General features: G+C 48.9%; 1 protein-coding gene across 1 annotated transcript in view; it reads right to left on the bottom strand.

Annotated features, from left to right (window-relative positions):
- WWC1 (WW and C2 domain containing 1) overlaps window positions 1-22,959 on the bottom strand; it is a 124,733-nt gene continuing 101,774 nt past the window's right edge. Inside the window, exons 16-23 of the mRNA XM_074313878.2 lie at window positions 19,839-19,991; window positions 17,762-17,853; window positions 12,145-12,259; window positions 10,768-10,932; window positions 5,467-5,559; window positions 2,078-2,311; window positions 1,720-1,841; window positions 1-752 (exon numbers count right to left, since the gene is read on the bottom strand). Of these exons, the coding sequence (XP_074169979.2) occupies window positions 686-752; window positions 1,720-1,841; window positions 2,078-2,311; window positions 5,467-5,559; window positions 10,768-10,932; window positions 12,145-12,259; window positions 17,762-17,853; window positions 19,839-19,991 (1,041 nt within the window). The 3' untranslated portion in view covers window positions 1-685. The remainder of the gene's footprint in view (window positions 753-1,719; window positions 1,842-2,077; window positions 2,312-5,466; window positions 5,560-10,767; window positions 10,933-12,144; window positions 12,260-17,761; window positions 17,854-19,838; window positions 19,992-22,959) is intronic.

Below are 22,959 nucleotides of genomic sequence, written 5' to 3'. Positions count from 1 at the left end.
TTCGTTCAGAAAGGCCACTTTATTGATGGAGATAAAACGGAAAGGAATTCTCCGCAGCCCTCCCTCATTCACTTCAGTGGCTTCACGGGGCATCTGAGACCGGTGTGGGCAGGCCCGTTGCCAGCTCCGCACTGCCCACTCCACATCAGGCGGCCACAGAAAAACACATCACAGCTCAAAGAAGACTCACGGATGCACCCCAGAATCCCCCAAACAGTTCCTGTGCATTTTTAAAATATTGTACAAAATATGTTAAGTAGGAAAGGTCAGCTGTGCTGTGATGCCTGGAGGACGTCCTTTTAGGATTACCGTCCCCCAAACATTACTTACTTATTGCAGTGAAACCTCTAGAAGGTAGAGCTGTACAAAAAAAGAAAAAAAAAAGAAAAATCTAAACAACTTTAAGAAGAGCAGCGACTTAACACTGCTTTAGTTCATTTAAATTTTCTTTCTCAAAAATACATTCCTAAATATACAAACTATACAATCTTGTCATTTTAATGCTGGTTTTTTGTTTTTTTTAATAATAATAGAACCCAAACTAAAAAATCTGTTCATCTTCCAACCAACAGGAGCGCTAGAGGACTTGTGACTCAATACCTTCATATAACACCACATAAATAACTTTAGCCACAGTCTATGTTCACAGCGTGGTCATGAGAACAAAGGAAATACTTTTCTGGCGTTAGACGTCATCTGCAGAGAGGGTTGGGATATTCATCCGAGGCCGGGTGAAAAATGCCATCTTCTCCCTGTGAAAGAGGCCATGCCTTTAGAGCAGGAGTTTCCAGCCTCACCTGGCAGCCAGCAAGGGCAGGACCATTCGTTGCTGTGCGGGCTGTCCTATGCATTCAGGACATGCAGCAGCACTGGTCTCTGCTCACTACATGCCAGTTGCAGCTTCCCCACCCTTTTTTCTAGTTGTGACAACCAACAATGTCCCCAGACACTGCCAAATGTCCCTGGGGGGCGGGGGGCAAATCATCCACGGTTTAGAACCAGTGCTTTAGGGGGCATTAGCAGGGTCAGTGACTTTTAGTTCAAATCAGGGACCTCTCTGAGTTTAAAAGGACCTTTGGGCTACTTGTAGTGTTTGTTTGTTTTAGATTCCTAACTGGATGAAAATTAGAAGATGTCCAAACATGGTTATATAAATTACAGTATATTTTAAATGTTTATGTACCACAAAGGAATGTTTGTTAGTCTTCTCTGAGAGGACATCACGAGTCTAAACACAAGGCCCTCTGTGGATGGGAGGCCCAGATCACTGGGGCTGGGGGCCCTGCTGTGAAACGCCTGGGTCCAGCACAGCAAGAATGTGCCTCCCTGAGATCCTGGCAGGAAGCAGGCAGAGCCAGGGGGGCCCCCCCGGCAGGCATCCATCACCTCCAGCTTATTTATCATTCAGCCAATCCTCCACAATTACTGGTGATGAAATGCTAGGAGGAGAGGCCAGGGCAGGTGGCTCGTTCATTAAACAAGAGGATCTGACAAATTAGCTTGAGTTGTGCGGGAACTGAGCAAGACAGCCGAGGAAAAGTACTGCAGAGCGCACAGCCCACCAGGGACCCCGTGGCAGAGGATGGACAGCTGATACAGACAGTGCCGCTGCTCTGCTAGAGAAGAGAGCAGTGAGGTGGAGAAAGAAGTCTGCGGCTGGATAGGCTGGTGTGAAAGGGAAAGGAGGGCAGGTGGGCAGCTGGCCGCCCGCTCGCTTACCTGAAAGACTGCACTTCTGGGGGCTCCTTACAGCTCTGGCCTCGGAGCCTGTGCACGTCCTTGGCGGCCGCCCTCATCATCTTGTCTGTCTGAAGCTCACCCTTGTGCTCTGCTTGGTCCATCTGCAGGGCAAAGCCGGCAAAGCCATGAGGTTGTGGGGAATCCTTAGGGCTTCCAGGAATGGGTCAGCCAAAGAATCCCTTTGCGGATGGGAACGAGGGACCCACACTGTCCGTGGGGCTCAGGACTGTGGGACCCATTCAGAGCTCGGGCCTGTCTCCTTTGCAGCCGGGCGCCGCCCCGCCCCCCCCCGCCCCGCCCCCCCCCCCCCCCCCTGCCTTTGGCGAGCGGCACTTACCCGCTTCTCTAGCATCCTCAGCAGCAGGCGGAAGCGCTCATCCTCCCGCACCCACTGCGGCAGCTCCTTCGCCCCGTGGCTCTTGGCTTGTTCCAGCTGCTCCTTGAGCTCCTTCAGCACCGAGATCTCCTGAGTCAGCTGGCTGTGCCAGGTCCTGGTGGCCTGCAGGTCTAACTCGAGGTCCAGCGAGGTGCGCATCAGGTGCTCGTTGCGCAGCGATCTGAAGGATGAAGGCTGCGGGGCGGAGATGGTGTTGACTGCTTCCTACTGGGCCGGGACTAGTGAGGCCACATGACCCCCTCCTCTGAACCTGATACCTGCCTCCATTCATCTTTGAACCTCAAATACCCACCTCCACGCCTCCCGCGACCTGTCTTGATTTTCCCCACTTCTACAGCTCATGTGTTTTGAGCATTTTCAGGTCCCAGGCACAGTGCTAGTGCTTTACTCCCACTACCTCTGGTCCTTTTCTCCACCCTCTGAGGGCTCCTCTGTCGACATTGCACAGGTGAGGCTCCCAGGGGCTAAGTCACACAGATCATCAGTGGGAAAGCTGAGAGTCCAGCCCAGGCAGCTGGCTCCAGACCCGACCCACTCACTCCCCACACATGCCCGGTTCCCCACTCTCAGTGCGCTCAACAGTCACGCTCAGTCGGTGCATTCCTGTGTCTGTCCCGCTTTCCAGCTGTTTCCTCCATGCAGATCTGCTTCCCTTTGAGAGCAGAAGCCTAGTCTTCCTGACGTGGTATTCCTGTAATGGACATCTGTTGCTTCTGCTTGGCCAGCCTCGACTTCCCCAGGCCTATAGTAAAGCACCCCTATCTTCCCCTGGGGATCCTCTCCTCCTCCATGCTCAACCCGTGTGGGATGGGAATGCCACCCGAACGTGGCCGATCAGAGCTGCAGTGGCTGCTTTGGGGGTGAGTATGTCATTGAAAGCCAGCCAGTAATACTCAATTCTGGGACTTTTGCTGAGCTCCTTGGAACAAAAAGCAGTATCTTTACACAGAGGTTGTTAAGCTGGCAATATATAAACCTTTATCATCACACGGGGTGGCTTTGTTTAAGAGGTAAGCTATCTGGAGGGAGCCGCGCCATGGGAGGGGGACTGAGGCTTGAGGACATTCTTTCAAGTCCTGGATCAATCCATGCCTGAAACTAGTCCAACATCCTGGAGTTTCCCATTAAATGAGCCAATGAAGTCTCCCTTTCATTTTCAAGCTGTGTGTGAGTTCTTCAGTTACCTGCATGTACAAGTTCTGAGTAAGAGAACCATTAACTATTCTTCTCCTACCAAAACCCAGCCATGGTTAAAAAAGAGCAGCTCAGTGACAGTGGGAGACTGAATTCTAAGCCGGCCCCTAGGATTCCCAACCCCTAACCCACACACCTGTACAATGCTCTCCCTTTCAGTGTGGGTGGGACCTATGAATACAATGGGATATCACTCCCATGATTAGGTAACTAATCAGGTGACTCTGAGTTAATAAAAACGGAGATTATCCCAGGTGGGCCTGACATAATCAGGGGACCCCTTAAAAGATGAATTGGGCTGTTCCTGGAGAGAGATCTCCTGCCGGCCTTGGAGCAATGTATGTTGTGGCCAGGCCCTGGGAGTGACCTGTAGGAGTTGGGAATAGCCCCCGGCCTGCAGCTAGCAAGAAAACACAAGGAAATGAATCCTGCCGAGGCCTTGAGGGAGCCGGGAATGGAATCTAAAATTCCAGAGGAGGATGCAGTCAGTCGATTCTTAGATTTCAGTCTGAGCAGAGGCTCCAGCTAACCTGTGCCTGAACTCCTGACCCATGGACACTGTGAGATAATGAATTTGTATGATGTTAAGCTAAGCTGATGGTACCTTGTGATGCAGCAACAGCAAACAAATACAATGACCAGTGAAGGGATTTGTGACATGGTCCGTAAAATGCTCCTCTGAACTTCCTCACTTAAGGCTGACCTGTATACTTTCGGGAACAGGAAACAGCTCAGTGCAGAAATTCTAGAAGGCTCGTTGGGTGGCCATTGTCTGGTCTGTGCTCATAAATGAACAGGGAGAGGAAACCCTGTTGAGGATCTATGTGGCTCCAGTTCTCAGAGCAAGAAGAAGTGGATTCTTTTGCTTTGCACTGACTGATGTCCAGTCTTAGAAACCTACCCACAGCAGATGGAGGCACAGCTCAGGGCAGCGTCCGGGGCCCTGGCCCAGACTCTGGACTCTCCTGTTCCCCAGGGTGCAGTTTGGCCCCCCGGAAATGTGGGCTCAGACCCACCACCAAAGGCTCCTGAGGAAGTCATCCCCTTGGCTACGAGGAAGAGGAGGTGAGGAAGGGGGAATTTCTGCAGTGGCATTTCTCCCGGAATGGACCCAGAATCCTCTGAGGACCTTGTTAAAAATGCAGTTTCCAGGGCCCCACCCCAGCTGCTGAATTCAACGGTCTTGGAATGTGGCCTTGGAGGGTGCATCACCCAAAGCTCCCCAGGAGACTGTGCAGCCACAGGAGACAGGGAAGGGGTAGGAGACCCAGGGTGGGCAGTCGGCCGTCCCCGCCACCTGACGCCTGTCCACACTGTCCCGCAGCCAGCACCCTCGTCTGCACTGCTTTCTCCTGCTCACTCTAGTTCTTTCTGGAGAGACACGCAGACCTTTCCCTGCTCGGGGCCGTCAGCATGCTCTCCTTTCCCTTTCCCTTTGTCTACCTCTTTCTGACATTCTGGCTTTTGGTTTCTTCCAGTTCTGCAAACTCACCAGAAGAGCTGTAAAGTCTGTGTTCCAAGCACAAAGAGGGGAGGGCCGCTCTGCCTCTCCAGTAGCATGGCTGCTAAAAGTCCCGATCAGGAGTCAGTCCTTTGCCTAACGCCACCCCACCCGCATCCCTCAGCCAAGTCTCCATAAGGAAAAGTGAGATTTCCCTCCAGGGACAGCTGTGGCCTCTTCTGGGCATTTCCAACTGCACTGAGAGACGCCCACCCATGCCTCCCTGCTTCTGGTTGGTGCTGGAAGTGCCTGGCGTCTATGCCGTCACGGAGGGCTGTCAGAACCTTTAACCACTCAGCCTGCTGGACGCCACACTGAGCAGTCTTATGGGAATCGGTGACCGCAACGTCTTGGGTTGGTTAGTTCTTAGCGACAGGGATTTCTACCCAGGAAGCCACATTCCTGATCTAACGTATACGTTATGATGATAATGTTACATTTACCCTCTGGCACCTTCCCCGGGGCCTACACAGGCCTTATAGTTCACAAACGTCCATTCTCAAACACCAGCACAATCGCAAGAATGGCTTTCTTAAATCCAGTGGCTGAGGAGGAACAGTCAGAAGTCAGGGGATGTGTTTGGGGAAACAAGGGCAGAGCCCATGTTCAAACGGTTTTGAGCGGATGGTCTTACCCGTTTCACCCGGACGCTGCGTCGCTCCAAGGAGTTCCGCACAAAAGGTGGCTTCTTGGACAGCGTGGAGCTGTCACTATCACTCCGATTCAGCTACAAGGAAAAAAGTCAGGGAAATTAAGGTCCAAATGCATTCGGAAGGCAGGTGGGGGCCAGAAGGGTGGTGTTTCCCCCCCACTCAGCCCATTCTTTGCTCTCCTGTGCAAACACCCAGAGTTCCTGATCCCTGGTGACTGCAGGAGGCAGGTTTCATTCTGACTTGCCTTTCCTTTCTAGAGGAATGTTTACTGAGCACGTACTCAGCACAATGCATGTTGTTGCGCACTATATGTGTGACATCTCATTTAATCCTTCCAACAACCGCGTGGGATGGGGGCACCCTCCTTTTAGCTTTTACCAATGAGGAGATAGTGGCTTAGGGGTTGTGGGACTTGCCCATGGTTGGCGAGCTGGTAGCAGCAGTGTGACTCCAGGATATACTACCCCTTGACCTACCACAAAAAGTCCTATTTGCATGGACTCTTCCCTGTCTCCCTTTATGGCTGAAATGGAGCCACTGTCAAGATTGAGATAGATAGATAGATAGATAGATAGATAGATAGATAGATAGATAGATAGATATCCCTGAGGCTTTGTTCTTGTGCTGCATTATATATATATATATATATATATATATATATATATATATATATATATATATATATATATATATATATATCAGGGGTAGTATCCTTGGAGAAGATGGCGCAGACAGGCTGGGCAAGGGCTGCGCCCACCGCAGCTCTCTCTCCCCTCCTCAGAATCCCTTCAATCCTTTGGTTATTTGTACCCTCCCGAGAAAGCTGACGTTCTCCATCCATGGCCAGTGATCAAGGCTGTGGTCCAGGGAGATGCTTTTCTACCGAGTGTGCGTGTTCCTCACAGGACTGGAAAGGGAGGTTGGGATGACAGCACATCCCTGCATGTGTGGGGCAGGGGCTTCTTTCTTGAGTCCTATTTTTCCAAGTGAGTGGGATCCCCAAAGGCCGATGCTACAGAGCCTGTTTGTTCTGGCAGCTGGCAGCTGACTGCTGCAGATCTGTCTTGAGAAGCTGTTTGTGTGTCATCATTTTTGTGGTTATTAACAATTACTAGTGATCATGATATCAATAGCCCTGCTATGTTGATGAACAGCCACCCCAGGGACATCACGGATGAAACGGTTACTGTGCCAGGCAGAGTCTCGACCAGAACCAGAACTAGACTAGTAGCAATAATTACAGCCCCGTGGACAGAGCACCTACTAGGTGCCATGTGCTTTACTGATGATTTCATTTAATCCTCAAACAATCCTAATAGAGGGACGGGAGGGCCAGAGAGTTCAAGACACTTTTACAAGTCGTACCGCTGGTGAGCATCAGAATAACAGTTCAACATCCAGTCTGACTCCAAGGCCACGTCCTCTCCTGGCCCCCAGGGTGCACACAAGGCTCAGAGATGAAGCTAATATACAGATGGAGGGGTGGACCATTGTGATTGGGGTGAATTCGTACACATGAACAGACTGGCTATCACACCAGAAGGGAGCTTTATTCTGCATTGCTTCAATCCAAAGGTGGCACTTGCAGAATCAGGACACTTAATCCTTAAGTGTCTATGTGTTAAAGACCATGTTATACGTGAGTGATGGAAACCCATAATAAGTCCTTGAAGTTAACAGGGTTTTTTCTTACATAAAATATTATAATGCATTTTATCTCAAACATGGTAGAACATATTGCTGCCTTGTTATTATTTCCATGGGCGAAGGAGGGAAACTGAAATAACTGCAAGCCACAGAGAGCTAGTTCAGGAATGAGAATTTCAGAAGGACTGTATCCATCAGGTGAGCCAACCAGCCCATTCAGCAGCACTGCCGATCAATACGTAGGTTTTTAAGACACGGGGTGCTGGAGAGCTGTAAGGGGTGCAATTCACTGTCCCTATTTTCGTGGACTTGGAGCTCAGTGGGGGCCCAAGCCCAGGACACTAACCAAGTGACGCAGGCCATGCTGAATGAAGACCGCAGGAGGGACACACCCAGCAGAGGTTGGCATCAGGCCAGCGGAGGGGCTTACTTGTTATTCAGACTGCAGGAAGGCAGAGAAGTCCTTCAGGAGGTTGCTCTGAGTACTACAAAGGCTGAGGGCCCTGGAGTCAGACTCTTGGCTTTGCACTTAGTAGCTCTTGACCTAGAACAAAATGCTCTCACTTTCTGAGTCTCAGTTTCCGCATCTATGAAATGGGGTTAATGCAACGTGCCTTGCAGGATTGTTTGTAAGATTTGATGACACAGAAAATAGTTCTTTTTTTTTTTGGGGGGGGGTGCTAATTTGCATTTGAAACTCTATCCTATGGGTGGGGAAATCCCCACTTTATAACTCATGGGGGGAGACAAAGCCCACCTCCCACTAATGAAGCTGAAGGCACAGTCTCGTTTTGGTAGCTTCCCTTTGAGCTAAAAGCAGGCACAGGACTAGACTCAGACAATTAGATGCAACTGCCACAATCTTTGAATCACAGCCTGGTTAGTTGGACACAGTTCTCTGTTACTGAGCTTCTGGGAGTAACCGGGCCACCCTCTTGTTCCACCAGCATGTCATGTTCATCGGTATCTCAGGAAGAAGCGCTGAGTGGTGAGCAGCAGCGCCCAGAGCTGTGACCTCCTGCAGTGGCAGGAGTCTGGTGGAGGCCTCGGTGTTGAACCCCGAGACAGTGGTGGGCTGAGCTGGGGCCAAGTTCTACCAGCATGGGCGACGTCCTCACCTGATTGCCTCTGTGGTATGATTTTGGCTGTGGTCTGGCCCATCTTGTTCCTCCCTGATTTCTGAGGCGGGTTCTACAGGCATCTGATAAATATGTGGGTGACTCAACTTCCTTTCCAAAAATTTCTTTCCCGCGTCTATTGACCACAGTTTGGTGCTGTTGCCTGCCACTGAGAACCCTGACTAGTAGCACAGAACTTGGTGGTTGGAAGTGGAGTGACATGTCACAGACTGGAAAATGTGGAGCTGGCTGGGTACTGGGGGTAGGCGGGGGCAGGGGGGCAGCACAGAGTCCAGGGTCCCCCGTCGGGGATCATAATGCTCGTTTAGTGGGTGCAGAACAGAGAGCTAAATTGTTACCTGTTGTATCTTGGGAGACAGACGGCATGACTAAGGAGTTTTAGGGTGAAAGATGGGAAACAATTTAGGGTGTTGTACCAGTGACTACTTCTTGTAGCTTTCAGTAAGATTGTACAAGAAAGAGGTAAACTTGGGCTGAAGGGGGCCAGTTGGAAAGCCAGGAAAGAAAAACACACGGCTGTACTAAGAAAAGCCCTGTCTGCCTGAGGCATATGTTCCATGCTGACTGGGAGTTTCTTAATTTGCAGCCGTGCAGGGTTGGAAACTGGTCCAGATGATACAATACGGGGAGTGTGGTGCTAGGCGTGCTATCGATGCTTAATAAATAGAACTCAGCTCCTGGTTATTTGAGGATGCCATACCTAGAAAAGGGCCACTGAAAATCAATCCATTTAAACAGGGGACCAGAATTTTACAGCAAACATTGGGGTGCGGGTTGGGGGAGGGAAGTTTTGAGTCTTTAGTTGGAAAAGAAAGACACGTTACAAAAGCTGTGTTTTATGTCTTCCACTTAACAAACTTACAACTGCATGCTCATCCTGATGAAACAGAATGAATCTAACACTAATTTCTTTTGGGGTGATTTTTTTCCCCACAACATTCTTCACTTTGTATTTGATTTCCACTGTGTGTTCATAAAGGCGGTAATGTTACCCCACACAGAGGGTTTTAACTATTATCCTAAGGGCTTTTCTAAATCCTTCAAAACACATCTGAAAACAGGGATTGGGTTTTTCTCTTCTTCAGCTGTGAGCTGGCTTGACTGCAGGATTCTTCGACTGTGATTCAGGAATCCCCAGTGTCCAGGTCACATGCTGTGACGTCAGGAAACCCCTGTACCTTTTGCAATACAGGCAGCCAACGTGCACTGTGCTTATACTGCTCATTCAAAGGCTTACAAGCTCAAACAATTAGCTCTTTTGAGACTTGACACAGAAGGGATGGGTTTATGGCATTTCTGGGAGGCACTGCAGGGAACATTTCTGGGGGGACTAATTTGATAAGTAGCCAGTAAATTAGTGGAATTTTCATATATTGAAGACGTTAGGTCCTCGACTCAATCTCATACTTGTAGGCCTTGGATACTGAATATCAAGAACCCCCCTCAATATGCCCTGCCCCTCGCAAATAACAGTAGATAGGTAGGTGGCAGGTTGAAGATACAGGGCGGGTTCCATGGGCCTCTCCGTCCGCAATGATTTATTGGAACATTAGGCAGGAAAGCTCTGCTTATACATCCGGTCACTGTGCACTGGTTCTGTATGGTGGCAGCGAAAAATGGATGTTGACACATCCCTTGAACCCAGGACTCAGGTAAGATGTACAGGTGTCACATCTGTGCCGTCCTCGGAGGAAGGTCAGTAACAGGTCTTGCTCTCTAACCCCAGCAACCACCATGCACGTGCTCAAACCCTCATTCATGATAAGACTAAAAGGAGTGGGCTGGTCTAGGAAAGGGGGAGACTATCTGGGGAGCAGGGTTTCCACATGCTAGCAGGGCCGCCAGACAGGTTGGCAACCCAATAGGTAAAGAGAGCCAGGGGGCCAGAGCGAACCGGAAAACCCCCGCCCCTCCAATCACCCAACTTCTCGGCTCCAGCCAGTTTTTGCTGGGAGAGAATGTGTGGCTCGTGGTGCCAGACCGTCCCTTTTCTTTAAGAGAAACTGACATTGAGTGAAATCGCTCCATGTTTCTTCTATGTTTAATAGCCTTTCCTAAGTTTTCCTGTTTCCTAAGTCTGTGGCCATTATGGAACCTGCACCCTGGGATTGATTGCCCAGGAGGTGAGGAAGAAATGCCCGTTCAGGGACCGTGAGGGGTCAGTGTGATCTCAGCAAGCAGCTGAGTGGAAGTGCAGGGTGTGGACAGGTAGGAGGGGAGTGTCGGTTGGAATTGTAATAATATTGGCCACGTACGAGTTACCGAGCCTTTCCCACACTTTACCAAAGTCAGTCCTTCAAACAGCCCTGTAAAGTCGGCCCATTAACTCCATGTGAGGAAACTGAGGCTCAGAGGCGTTACCTTGCCTGAGGTGACCTGACAAGGGGAAAGCAATGGAGATTTGCACCCAGAACTGTGCGAGGCTGAAGGCTCTTGGCTACCCTGTGGGAAGCAGGCCCTCTGGGAGGAGGAAAGAACAACGTAGCGTTTGCTTACCCGGCACACGTACTGGCTCTGGGGTCCAGGGGAGAAGGTCTTGGAGCGGATGATGGTGCTTCCTCGAAGAAACGGCCCTGGCGATGGCGTGCCCACCCGCCGGTCCTTGGGCCGCACCACTGTGGGGGAAGGGGCTGGGGTCTCTGTGTTGGTCTCTTTGTCCACCTGAGGGAGAAGCCATGGTTGTGAGGACCCCAATAACCACAGGGTCTCAGCCACCCAACCCAAGACCCACGCGGAAGACTCTCCAGCGACTCCCCACTCCTGTCACCTCACCTTTGTCCCACAGACACAGCTGGGGGCTTCCTTGGCTCCAGCCCTGTTCAGCCAGGACATAGCCCAAGGTCCCGAGTGCCGGCTGCTATTCCTCGGGGCTAAGGGGAGCATATTCAGTCCCCAAGCTAGCTCGCGTGAGTAGCAGACACACCTCAATCACACATGTCCTGGACTTCATATCCTCAAGCCTTACATGCCAGGTACATTTTGACAAAGTCACACCCAAGGCCTCCACTGCCCCAGCCAAGAACTGCTGACGTTTTCTTGGAATTACGGAGGCAACCTGCAAATTTCGTTTCTTACACTAGGCGATTCGGTTTTCTACCGCCCTTTCACGGTAGTCACCAGTAAAAGATAAGCAAACAAAAACACCTAAATGCGGGGCCTCCATTAGCCTTAACACTGCCTTTGGGTAAGTTTGAAAATGGCACCCCCTTTGGCTGGAGAAACTGCGAAATGCTTTCCCCTTGGTGTGGAGCGGTGAGAAGGCGACCCTGGATTTTTCTCCGGTCCCCCTTGGCCAGGCACCTTTGTGCAAGGCCTGCAGCTCCGCCTCCAGGAGCCCTGCGCAAACGCAGTGGAGGGGCTCTGTTTCCAGGAGTCCTGCAGGTGGAAAGAGCGCAGAGATCTCTGTGGAGAGTGAGTCCTGTTGTAACACGTCACCTTAGTGCAGCAGTGAAGCTGGGGGCGAGAGGAACCTGACTAGACTCCCTGCTTCTGCTGGTGCACTTTGGGCCGACCCAAATGAAGGCGTGCATTCCAGAACCTGTCTGCACGGTGAGCATTACTCTGTCCAGTTTAGAGATGAGGCAATGAAGGCTCGAGAGGGATGGAGTCACCTGCCGAAGATGACGCAGCTAGGGAGTAGCAGAGCCAGCATTTGAACCCAGACCCCTCTGACTGCAAAGCTAGGTAGAGAAAGTATAGGCAACGACACTACTTTACACCTTCTGCAGGTCAACCCATTCCAGAGGCCTGTCCCCTGACGCTGGAGGACAAAACTTACTTAGTTTAGCCCTGAGCCTTTTCTAACTGCCCGGGCTCAAAGGTTGAAGGTAATTTCCCTAAGATAGACCTTCCCATCTCCCCGGCCCTCCCTACCTTTACCGCTGGGCACTCATCCATTTCTGGGGAGGATTTCTCACTGAAAATGTCCTCCTCTCCCTCTTCCTCCTCTGCTGCTGCTTCGTTTTCGCTGGTCTCCTCCTCGAACCTCCTGTGATGACATAGAACTCTGGTCACCCACCCAGAGACCACCTTGATCTGCTCACCTGCCTTTAAATGTGCCCAGGGGAGGGCTTCCAGGATGTTTTAAGACGTAGTTTTGAAGAAAAAAAACAATCGATTTTAGTGAGATATAATTTACATACAGCAAAATGCCTTTTCAGTGTACAGCGTGACAAGTTTTGACCAACGTATTCCTCTGTGACCAATACCACCAAGATCTAGACCATTCCATTACCCCGAAAGCTTCCCTTATGCCCTATCTGTTAATTTCCCTCCACCCCCAGCCCAGCACTGGTCAGCTTTCTGTCACTATAGGTGAAATCTGATTTTTCCAGCATTTCGTGTGCATGGGAATCAGAGTTAGGTGCCCCTTTGTCTCTGGCTTCATTCTCTCAGCAGAACGTTTCTGAGATTCATCCATGTTGGTGATTGTATCAATAGTTCACTCCTTTTTGTGACTGAGTAATAGTCCATCGGATGGGTGGACCACAGTTTGTTTAGCTCTTCATCAGGTGATCAACATTTGGATTTTTTCCATTTCTTAGCAATTATGAATAAAGCTTCTGCAGACATTCACCGACAGGTCTGTGTAGATACAGGTTTTCCTGTCTCCTGGATATTGTGTTAGTTTGCTAGTGATGCCATAACATAATACCACCGAGTAGATGGCTTAACATAACAGATATTTATTTCTCATAGGTCTAAAAGTCCAAGATCAAGGTGTGGGCAGGTTTGGTTTCCTCTGAGGTCTCTCTCCGTGGCTTGCAGACGGCCACCTTCTTGCTGTGTCCTCTGATAGTTTTTCCCGTCATTGGTATTTCTCCGTGTGCCGAAATTTCCTCTTCTTACAAAGATACCAGTTATATTGGATTAGGGCCCATCGTAACTTTAACAACCTCATGTTAAGTTAATCACCTTTTAAAGCCCTATCTTCAAATGCAGTCACATTCTGAGGTCCTGGGGTCCCGGCTTCAATACATGAGTTTTGCAGGGGACATAATTCAGAACATAACAGGTACATAGCTAGGGATAGAATTGCTGGGTCATACAGTAAGTCTAAGTTTATACTTTTAAGAAACCGACAAACTGGTTCTCCACCGTGGTTATGCCACTTTACATTCCCACCAGCAATGCTATGAGAATTCCAGTTCCTCATCTAGACTTGGTATTGCCAGTCTTTAAATTTAGTCATTCTACAGGGTGTGTACTCACGTCTCACAGTGGTTTTAATTTGCACTTTCCCACTGACAACCTTTTCATGCATTTATTGGCCATCCCTGTATTTTCTTCTGCAAAGTGTCTTTTACAATCTTTAGCCCATTTAAATACTGGGTTGCTTTTTTATTATTGAGTTGTAAGAGTTCATTGCACATTTTGGATATAAATCCTTTGCAAATATTTTCCCCAAGTCTGTGGCTTAACTTTCCATTTTCCAAATGGTGTCTTCCAAAGAGCAGAGGCTTTTGATTGTGATAAAGTCCAATTTATCAATTTTTAAAAATGGCTTGTGCTTTTTATGTTCTACCTAAGAAATCTTTGCCGACACCAAAGTTGCAAAGAATTTCCCCTGTATTTTCTTGTAGGAGTTTTATAGTTTTCAGCTTTTATGTGTAGCTCTATGCTCCATTTCAGATTAATTTTTGTACATGATGCTCAAAGTTTATTTATTTTTTTCTATATGGATATTCATTTGTTCCAGCATCCTTTGTTGAAGAGGCTTTACTTTTGGTGATATTCTTCATAATTAGTCTTTCTCCATGGACTTCACGGTTGGAAGCAGTTGGTGTGACAAATGGACTGCATTTGTTAATTAGTAATCTATCTCTATTCCCATCTTTTCCTTCTCAAAGACATACATAACCGCCAGGCTTCTGATCAGCATGAGACAGCATTACCACACTGAGCTGAAGGAATTCCAGCCAAAAGCAGAAAATTTGACATCTAGTTAGCTGGCTCAGTGAGACTGTGGGTAAACCTAAAATCTCCCTTAGGATTTTCCCAGTGGGGAGATCTTGGTTCTCTACCCCCAGCCCCACCATTAAAACCTCCTCTGCACTTAGATGGGGGCTTGGATACGGCGGGGCTTTGCTCTCCCTTCCACGGCACCCGCAGCCTCTCTGTCTCCTTATAAAAGAACCATTAAACATGGGAACATGCAAAAAGTGCCTCCTCCGGAATTCTGCAGACGCCACATTAACCGGCAGTTACTGAGGACTTAATAAGCTCCAGGTGCTATGCTAAGGCCTTGTAGCACTGCAGCAAGTGATTACTGCCTCCATTTTATAGATTCACAAGCTGAGGATCAGACAGTTGACAGGCCTTGTCCCGTTCACGGGCTGCTAAGTGGTGGAGCCTGGTTTCCAACCCAGGTTTGTTCAAATCCTCTAAGCACTCAACCATATGGAAATCTCCTTTGATTATGAATCTGATTTAAATATTTTCAGAAAGAAAAGAAAACAAACACCTCGATTGTAAAGAGAGAAATAATTAAAATAGACAACACCTTTTTACCCTTTGGAGCAGCATGAAAAGAAATATCTGATAATCTCGAGGGCTGGTGAAGGTGGGGGTAACAGGCCTATCCCTGTGGGGAGTGTAAATTAGAGCAGCCGGTCGACACTCTGACGTCAACTTGGCAGAATCTGCCAGAATAAAGCATGGACAGAGTCTTTATGAAGTACTGTAGTTGGATTATACTGAGTGGCGGAGAGGCAGCAGGTTTGGGGGTACACGTAATCACTGCTGGCAGGAGCATTTCCTAGCGCCGTCTTATTTGAGAACTATTCCACAAGGCCACTTCTCAACATCTGCCCTAGACCAACACAAGTTCCCAAGGAGGCCAACACAGGGATTTCCACTCTAGCATTGTTTGTGATTATATTCCCCTCTATTGTCTAACACTTTTAGAGTTTTGCTTTGCTTGTGAATCTTAAAAAAGATCCAGTCTTCTGAGTATATGCGCTGAAGAAACCGAACCAAATCAAAGGAGGGAAAGACAAGGGCACCCTGGGCCTTGGGTACTGGGGGAGGAGGAGAGTAAATGAGGAGACAGAGCTGCTCTTTTGGAGGCCTCTGCACATGACGCCTGAGCTGGGCAGGCACAGCAAGGCTAGTTAACATTCCAGGGCCCAAAGAAGCCTGCCGCCTGGGGGCGGGGGCTGCAGATGGATTTACCCCAGTAGAGCAGCTCTGGGATTCCCAGCCCTCTTTGCAAGTCAGTGTCTAGGGGAGTTTGAATGGCAAAGGGTGGGGAGAGAGGGGCCACAAAGGGAGAGAGAACAGAAGGCGGTTGCTAGGCAATGGTGTGCAAAGCCTCAACACAAGCTTGGAATTTGGGGAAAGCACTGATGTGGTGCCGAGGTTTTGGAAGACAGGTCCTGAGCCTATTTCCGGCACCAGACCTTTGCCTGTATGAACCCCAGTGCAGCCCAGCAGTGTGCTAGAGAGACGGAGAGAGACAGAGAAAGGGAGGCAGAAAGGAAGGGGGAAAGCGGAGTGGGGGAGAGGGAGAGAAGAGAGAGAGGAGGGCGGACAGGGAGGGAGGGAGGGAGAGTAAGGGAGGGAGGAATTGAGACAATTTAGAGAGAATCCTAAAACAAACAAATGAACATATAAAAATTAAGGAACGCCGCCATACCCTTCATCACATGAAGGGATAGTAAAGATGCGTAAAAGAGAGGTCAGCCCGAGGGCCAAATCCAGCCCACTACCTGTTTTGGATCAAAGTGTCAGTGACAGGGGCAGTGACAGTGGTTGGTGTGCATTTGGTCTGTGGCTGTTTTCACGCCCCAAACAGCAGCGAGAGTAGATGCAACAGAATCTGTGTGGCCCATAAAGCAGACAGGTGCTCTCTGGGCCTTTCCAGCAAACATGTGCTGACCCCTGGAGTAAAAGAGATTAAGGAAAGATTCCTCCTGAGGCCACATGTAGAATTTCGGGCTGGAACAGAATAATACAGAAGAGTTATTGAGTGCTTCCTGTGGGTCAGGGTCTGTGTTGAGCTTATCACCCATCACTTTATTGAGACTCCAAAATACCCATGGGTGGTGGCTATTCTTAAAATCTGTATTTCACAGATGAGCAAAAGGAGGCCTCGAGCCATGGTTCTCAGCCCAGATTACACATTAGACTCACTCAGGGGGGCTTTTAAAATGTACTAATGCTCAGACCTCACCCAGACCTGGGCTCCCACAGGAAGCAGCCCAACCGTCCTTCCTCCCAAATGCCAAGACTCACAGGCTACGATCATCTTCTAGATGGAATCTGCCTGCTTCCTTTTGAGCTCGCAGTTAGCAGCGTTCCTTCTTGTTTTCTTTTTTAAATTTTTATTGGGGAGTATCGGGGAACAGTGTTTTTCCAGGACCCATCAGCTCCATGTCAAGTCGTTGTTTCCAATCTAGTTGTGGAGGGTCCAACTCACTGGTCCACGTGGGAATCAAACCAGCAACTTCGGTGTTACCAGCACTGTGCTCTGACCACTGAACCACCCGGCTGCCCAACCTTCTTGCTTTCTTAATAATAGTTTCTATCATCTATGGAGCGTCTACTGTGAGCTTTTTAATCTTCATTAATAGCTATTCGTTCAGTCCTTTCCATAGCAAGCAATAGATCTAACAATACTCTTGTTTTATTTTCATTACATGTAATTGTCCATGCTTCTGAGGCAGACTTGGCTCATGGCCCATCCAATATCCAGTTCCACTTTCCTCCTTAGTAGTAGAATGCTGATTTTTGTACTCAACATACCTCATTTCCCAGCCTCCCTTGCAGCTAGATAGGCCAACTGGCTATGCTCGGCCAATGAGAAGCAAGTAGAAAAGGCTGGGGGGGACTTCTGGGAACGCTCCTTGGTTAAAAGGTACATAGACACACGCTTGACTTTCCTTGTTCCCGATGCATGCGAGGGCTGGTGACCCAGCAGCCATTTGGGGCTATAACGCAGTCTTGATGGTGGAGGCCACACAGTAAGGACACAAAACAGAGTGAGAGAAGGAGTCGGGGTTCCCAGTGACATCTTGGAGCTGACAGATGAGCCTTGGATTGCCTTCTCCCATTCCTCTTTCCAAGTCACAAAGAAATAAACTTCTGTCTTCTGTTTTTAGCAGTCAAATGCCATTCCTTAATGAGGAATCGTCACTTTATGGCAAATTACATTTATTTTCCATTTATAATAATATAAAATGCCTTTAAGGTTCTTTTCTCTTTTTTTTACCAAAACAAACGTAAGTGCATCAAGAGAAACTAACATCAGAGGGGAACTAGCATGACTGTTTCCTAGAACACAAAATAACAAATTGGGAAGGGATTTGGGGAACCACTATACCAGGCTATTGTACTGCACCGTTGCCTGTGGAGAAACCATGAGGAGAGAGAGTGTCTCAGTCTCCCCAGGGGATCACGTCTCTTGGTTGCCCTGGTGTCTGGGGATCTCTGCCCTAGGCCCAGGCCCAAGCCGGACCCGTTCCTGAGGCTCCAGGGAACGCTCACTTACCAGCTGTCTTGCAGGGTCTGGGTGCTACTCCTTCCTTCCTGCCTCTTCTCCAGCTCCACTGCTGTCTGTTCCAACAGAGCAGACACGGCGTCCTGTGGAGACAAAGGCTCATGGGCTCATCTGCACATCACGGACACCGCTCCTCTTGGCAAGAATCAGAGCTTCTCAGAGCGTGAGCCTCCCAGTGAACGGAGGGTAAAACTGAAGACCAGAGGGTAAATATCTTGCCCCAGGGTCACTTCCACATTAGAAATACAGTGCTTAGTTCTCATAACTAGCAGTTCTCTTGAGAAGAACCCCAGTCTATGTGGACAGTGTTGGAAGACAGCTAAGTTCAGTAGTTGAGTGAGACAGAATTAGAGGTCTTCGGCTGTAAGGAGATCACAATGTAGTCAGGGAGACTATCACATGAACCATCAATAACCAAACAATGTGAGAAGCACTGTGAGAGAGGTAAGTGTGGATGTTTGGGAATAGAGGAACAATGGCAAAGCCAGCTTGGGGGGTGCAGTCAGGGAAGGCTTCCTGGAGGAAGAAGGTCTGAATGTTGTTTAGAGTGGAAAAGCCTGTGTGACTTGAAGAAATGCTTTACCCTCTCTGAGACTCAGTTTCCTCTAATACCTACCACAAAGGGTGGTTATGAAGATGAATTGAGAATATATACATAAGGTGTGCCGAAGAGTACCTAGCACATAATTAGCCCCCAGTAAATGGCAGCAAGTAGCAGTGAAACTGATCTCGTAGTTTCCTGAGAAAACGGCTAATTTGCAAAAACCCTGAGCCAGAGTCTGGATAATTCCTGAAATTTTCTTTGGGGAAGGAAAGAGGAAACTGAAAATCCGTTGAAGGCCTGGTATATGCCAGACACTGACAGATACAGCATTTTATGGAACCTTTACAACCATCCCGATAGGGAGAGATTATGATGAGTCCCTTGAGAAATGGGAATGAGGAAACTAATATGGCTAAATTTGATGTTCCTCATCCAAGAAAATGCGCTAGAAAGTAGAGGGGACTATTTTTCAGACCTTCGCAGACTCTTTTTGGAGTGGGCTTGGTTGCTTAGGAGACGTATGTCCTTAGGTAACCGTTCGGAGCCTTGGTAAAATGCACATAACAAACAGGACAGTGCCTGACACCATAGGAAGTGCAGAAAATGAGGATGATGATAAAAAAAAGGAGGAGGAGGAGGCAGAGAAGCAAATAGATTTCATCCTCACCCTATCCCTACCTGTGTGACCTAGCCCACCCCCTCCATTGCAATTCTGGGCAGTGATGTCCCAAGTAACCAACCATTTGGGATCCCACACACTGTGGCACTATGTTCAAGGGGAATTTCACTGCTCCGTGGAGTTCTGGCCAGTCTAGTTGGCCAGCAGTTGTGGACTTACAAGTGCAGGAAACAGTTTAAGGATACTTTTATAGGTTAAAGTATACTGCACTAAAGTGAACACAGTACATATCTTTAGCCCAAAATAGGCAAAGGTAAGATTTTCAAGAAATAAATAATGAAACAGCATGGATCACGTCCTTACCAAGTGCTCTTTAAAATTTTGTATTTCTTCCTAACTTCCTAACAACCCTTTTAGACTTAACAGATTCAACATGAAGAAATGGAGGGGCGGGGAGGTACAATATTGACCCCCATCAGCCAACTAAGAAACACCAGGTCAGTCTTCTGACGGTCCTTCCTGTGACCTTCCTCTGCCTCTTACAGAAAGCCTCCACGACAGACTACTCTGCATGTAGCAGGGTCTGAATTTTCTGACTTCCACAGGTTTCGCCTTCGTTCTTCACTTAATTTAAAAAAAACCCATCAATTAAGGTTTTCAAATTAGGTCAAGCAGAATACCGAAGGAAGACCACGACCGGGAAGGGGGACAGTTGCAGATGGGGGACTGGTCCCTCACAGAGATCTCTCCTACCCTGGCCCCTTCTCCCTCTCCTCTCACTCCCCTCTGCTCCATTTCTTCCACCTCAGATACCCAGACATCTCCCACCCTGGGAGAGCTCTTCCTTCCTTGCATCCCGGTGCTGCATGGGTGAGAGGATGGCGCAAACCTGAGGCTCAGCTCACCGTGCTCTCAGGCCCCGGGGTGGGGGCCAGGGCTCCCCCTGGCTTGGACTCCCTGCTCTGGTTCTTCAAGTATTTGTAGCTCAGGAGGTTGTACCAGCGAGTCGACCTCTCCCCAGACCGGCAGACCTCAGCCAGGCTGATCTGGGCACCTCCCTGTTGAGGATACGAAAAGGGAGAGTATAAGCGAGGACTGGAAAGGAGTTCCGGGGAATCTGGCTCCTGGGAAAAGTATGCGCAATACCTGTCCAGGTGACATGGAAGCTTCCTTGGAAAAAGAAAGGGCTAGTTGTTAATCATTTCCAATAACTCACTCATTCACTGACTTAGTCATTCATCAGTTTACTCACTTGCAAAATGCTGATTCAATGTTTATCTATAGATACTGATATAGACAGCTCTCCGGGATATACGTTAATGGAAAAAATAGGATAGTGCAGAAGAGGATACATACACAGTGTGCTACTTTTTGTACAAGAAATGGAGAGAGGGATAAGAATACATACATTATTTCATGCACCACAAAGAAAGAAAAATAGTTGCCAATTAAACTATGAACTGCCCGCCATCGAGTATAAACTGCATCTTGACTTCAGAGATGATAAAATGTGAAAATAACACGTACGCTAAAATCTATGATATAGAGAAATGTTATTAGGTGATGAAAAGTTGTAGAGAAAAATAATACAGGGAAAGCGGATACCGTGTTTCCCCGAAAATAAGACCTAGCTGGACAATCAGCTCTAATGTGTCTTTTGGAGCAAAAATTAATATAAGACCCTGTCTTATTTTAATATAAGACCGGGTCTTTAATATAATGTAATTATAATATAATAATACAATATAATACCGGCTCTTATTTAATTTTTGCTCCAAAAGACGCATTAGAGCTGATTGTCCGGCTAGGTCTTCTTTTCGGGGAAACAGGGTGGGAGGGGATGGGAGAGTGGAGGGGGAATGTGATTGTCAATAGGTGGTGACACTTGGGCCAAACCCAGAATGAGGTGAGGCAGCGAGCCTTGTGCCTTGATATTTGGGAACAGAGAATTCCAGCCAGAGGAAGCAGCAAGTACAAAGGTCTGGAGTAGGGAGCATGCTGGTGTATTCCAGGGGCACAAAACAGCTGAAAAAGAGTCTTGAGGATGACAGCTAAGAGGTAACAAGGAGTAGATCCTGGAGGGCCTTGGAGGCCAGGTAAAGGGCCCAGGCATGGACTCTAGGTGGAGACAGAAGCCATGGGAAGCTTTCAAGCAGGAGTGGCATGCACTGATTTGCAATTTTAATAGAATCACTCTGGCTACTGTGTTGAAGACGTGAAGTGAGGCGAGGACAGAGGACAGAGGCGGGGAGACCCAGAAGGAGACTGCTGCAACAAGCCACGTGACAGATGGCAGTGTGGGGCAGTGTGGAGAGGTGGCTGGAGGCTGGGGCTCTTTTCAAGATGGAGCTACCAGGAGTTCCTGAAAGACTGTGTGGGGCACAACAGAAAGAGAGGGTCAAGGATGACCTTGTGGTCTCTTGGCCTGGGCAATGGAAGACTGGTGTCGCCATCAGCTGAGACGGTGAAGACACGGGAGGAACGATCAGGGTGCACTCGTGCACAAGTTATCTGAGATGCTACTGGACATGCAAGTCTGCGGAGATGCCGTGTAAGTCTGCGGAGATGCCGTGTAAGTTGGGCAGCATTAGGGCTCATGGGAGCCTGGTGACCATGACTTTAAAATGATACCATCTGGTGTGGCTGTGTGTGTTTTTGTCCAGTTGCATAGGTGGAAAGCAGGTGGAGAGTTCACTTCGACAGGGCCAGGATTTTGCCAAGTGGGGATGGCAAAGTGAGAAAGGGGCCAAGGAGATGGTGTAATGAACTGTTGTTAACTATGGGACATGAGTGGGGCCTGGGAAGAAGGCTGCCTCCACGGAACCTGAGCTTTAGTGGCACTGAGCTTAGCAGTTGGGGGTGGGCAACCAGGACCCAGCTGGAAAGGCTGTGACCTGTTAATGCCACACGAAAGCTTTGGGGAGAACTGGTGCCTGTGGTATTGGGGAAGGCAGACCATGTATTCTTTTTAAACCATAATCCAGGTCCAAGGACATGAGAGACCCTTAAAGTCATCCTGTGACAGATCGGAGAGTTTGATGACTACGCGCAAGGAAGCTGGAATCTGTGCTGAAATCCAGACCTCTAAACCTATGTGCTGGACAACCCGGGCAGGTTACTTAGCCTCTCTGGGCCTTGACCCCTTATCTGTCAAATGGGGGTAATCCTAATGCTTCTTCCTAGGGCTGTTGTGAGGATTAAATGAGATACTGTACACAGTTCTTAGGCCAGTACTGGACACACAGACACTGCTCAGGACACGTACTATTGTGGCCTGGCTGATTCAATGGCTCTGAACAGACCAGGGATTCTGCAAACGCAGCATTGCAGGGAGAGTCTGCGTGGGAGCAGACAGCCCTTTCTCCTTGTGGCTCACTTCCTCGCCTCCTCCAGCCACCAAAACATGATAGCCTGCCACTCCATGTCCCCACAGGATACGGAGAAGTAGGTTTCCCATTGGCCACGGGTGGAGAAAAGCCACCGTGGGATGAGTGCTTGGCTGCTGCCATGGCAACCAGCAATGGCCAGACTTCAATTAGGGACGAGGAATAAAAGGCATCCAATTAGGAGAAGAAAACAGGATTGAGTCTCTCCTCGTTTCGGAATGGCCAGGGCTGAGGCAACGCTTCACTGGAGGAGCCCAGGTTTGGACAAGCGTTCTGCCCTGTCATTCAGCGTCCACCATGCTTGCCACACCCTCCGGTTACCATCCCCACCTGTGGGCTCCAGGGAGCGCTGTGCTGGCACAGAGACAACACCGGGAAGCTGACGTGGGGGGGCCTCAGAGGTGGGTTCTCTGTGCTCCCGCCACTTCCTGACTGTGTGTCCTTGGGAAAGTTCTTTCTCATCTTTGTGCCTCGGTTTCTTCACTGGTATAACGGGACCTATTTATAAGACTGACTGAAGCTCAATAGAGATCATACATGTAAGGAGCTCAGCTCAGTGCCTGCCACGTAAATTGCACCCGATCGACACTAGCTACTGCAGTGTTGTCAGTGATAATCACAACGCAAGTGGCAACGCAGC

Source organism: Rhinolophus sinicus, chromosome 5 (genome assembly GCF_057876585.1).
Source record: "Rhinolophus sinicus isolate RSI-liver-muscle chromosome 5, RSI-T2T, whole genome shotgun sequence".
In the NCBI taxonomy this organism is placed as follows: domain Eukaryota; kingdom Metazoa; phylum Chordata; class Mammalia; order Chiroptera; family Rhinolophidae; genus Rhinolophus; species Rhinolophus sinicus.
Note: the sequence above shows the minus strand (reverse complement) of the source record. Positions and strands in the feature narration are given on the sequence as shown.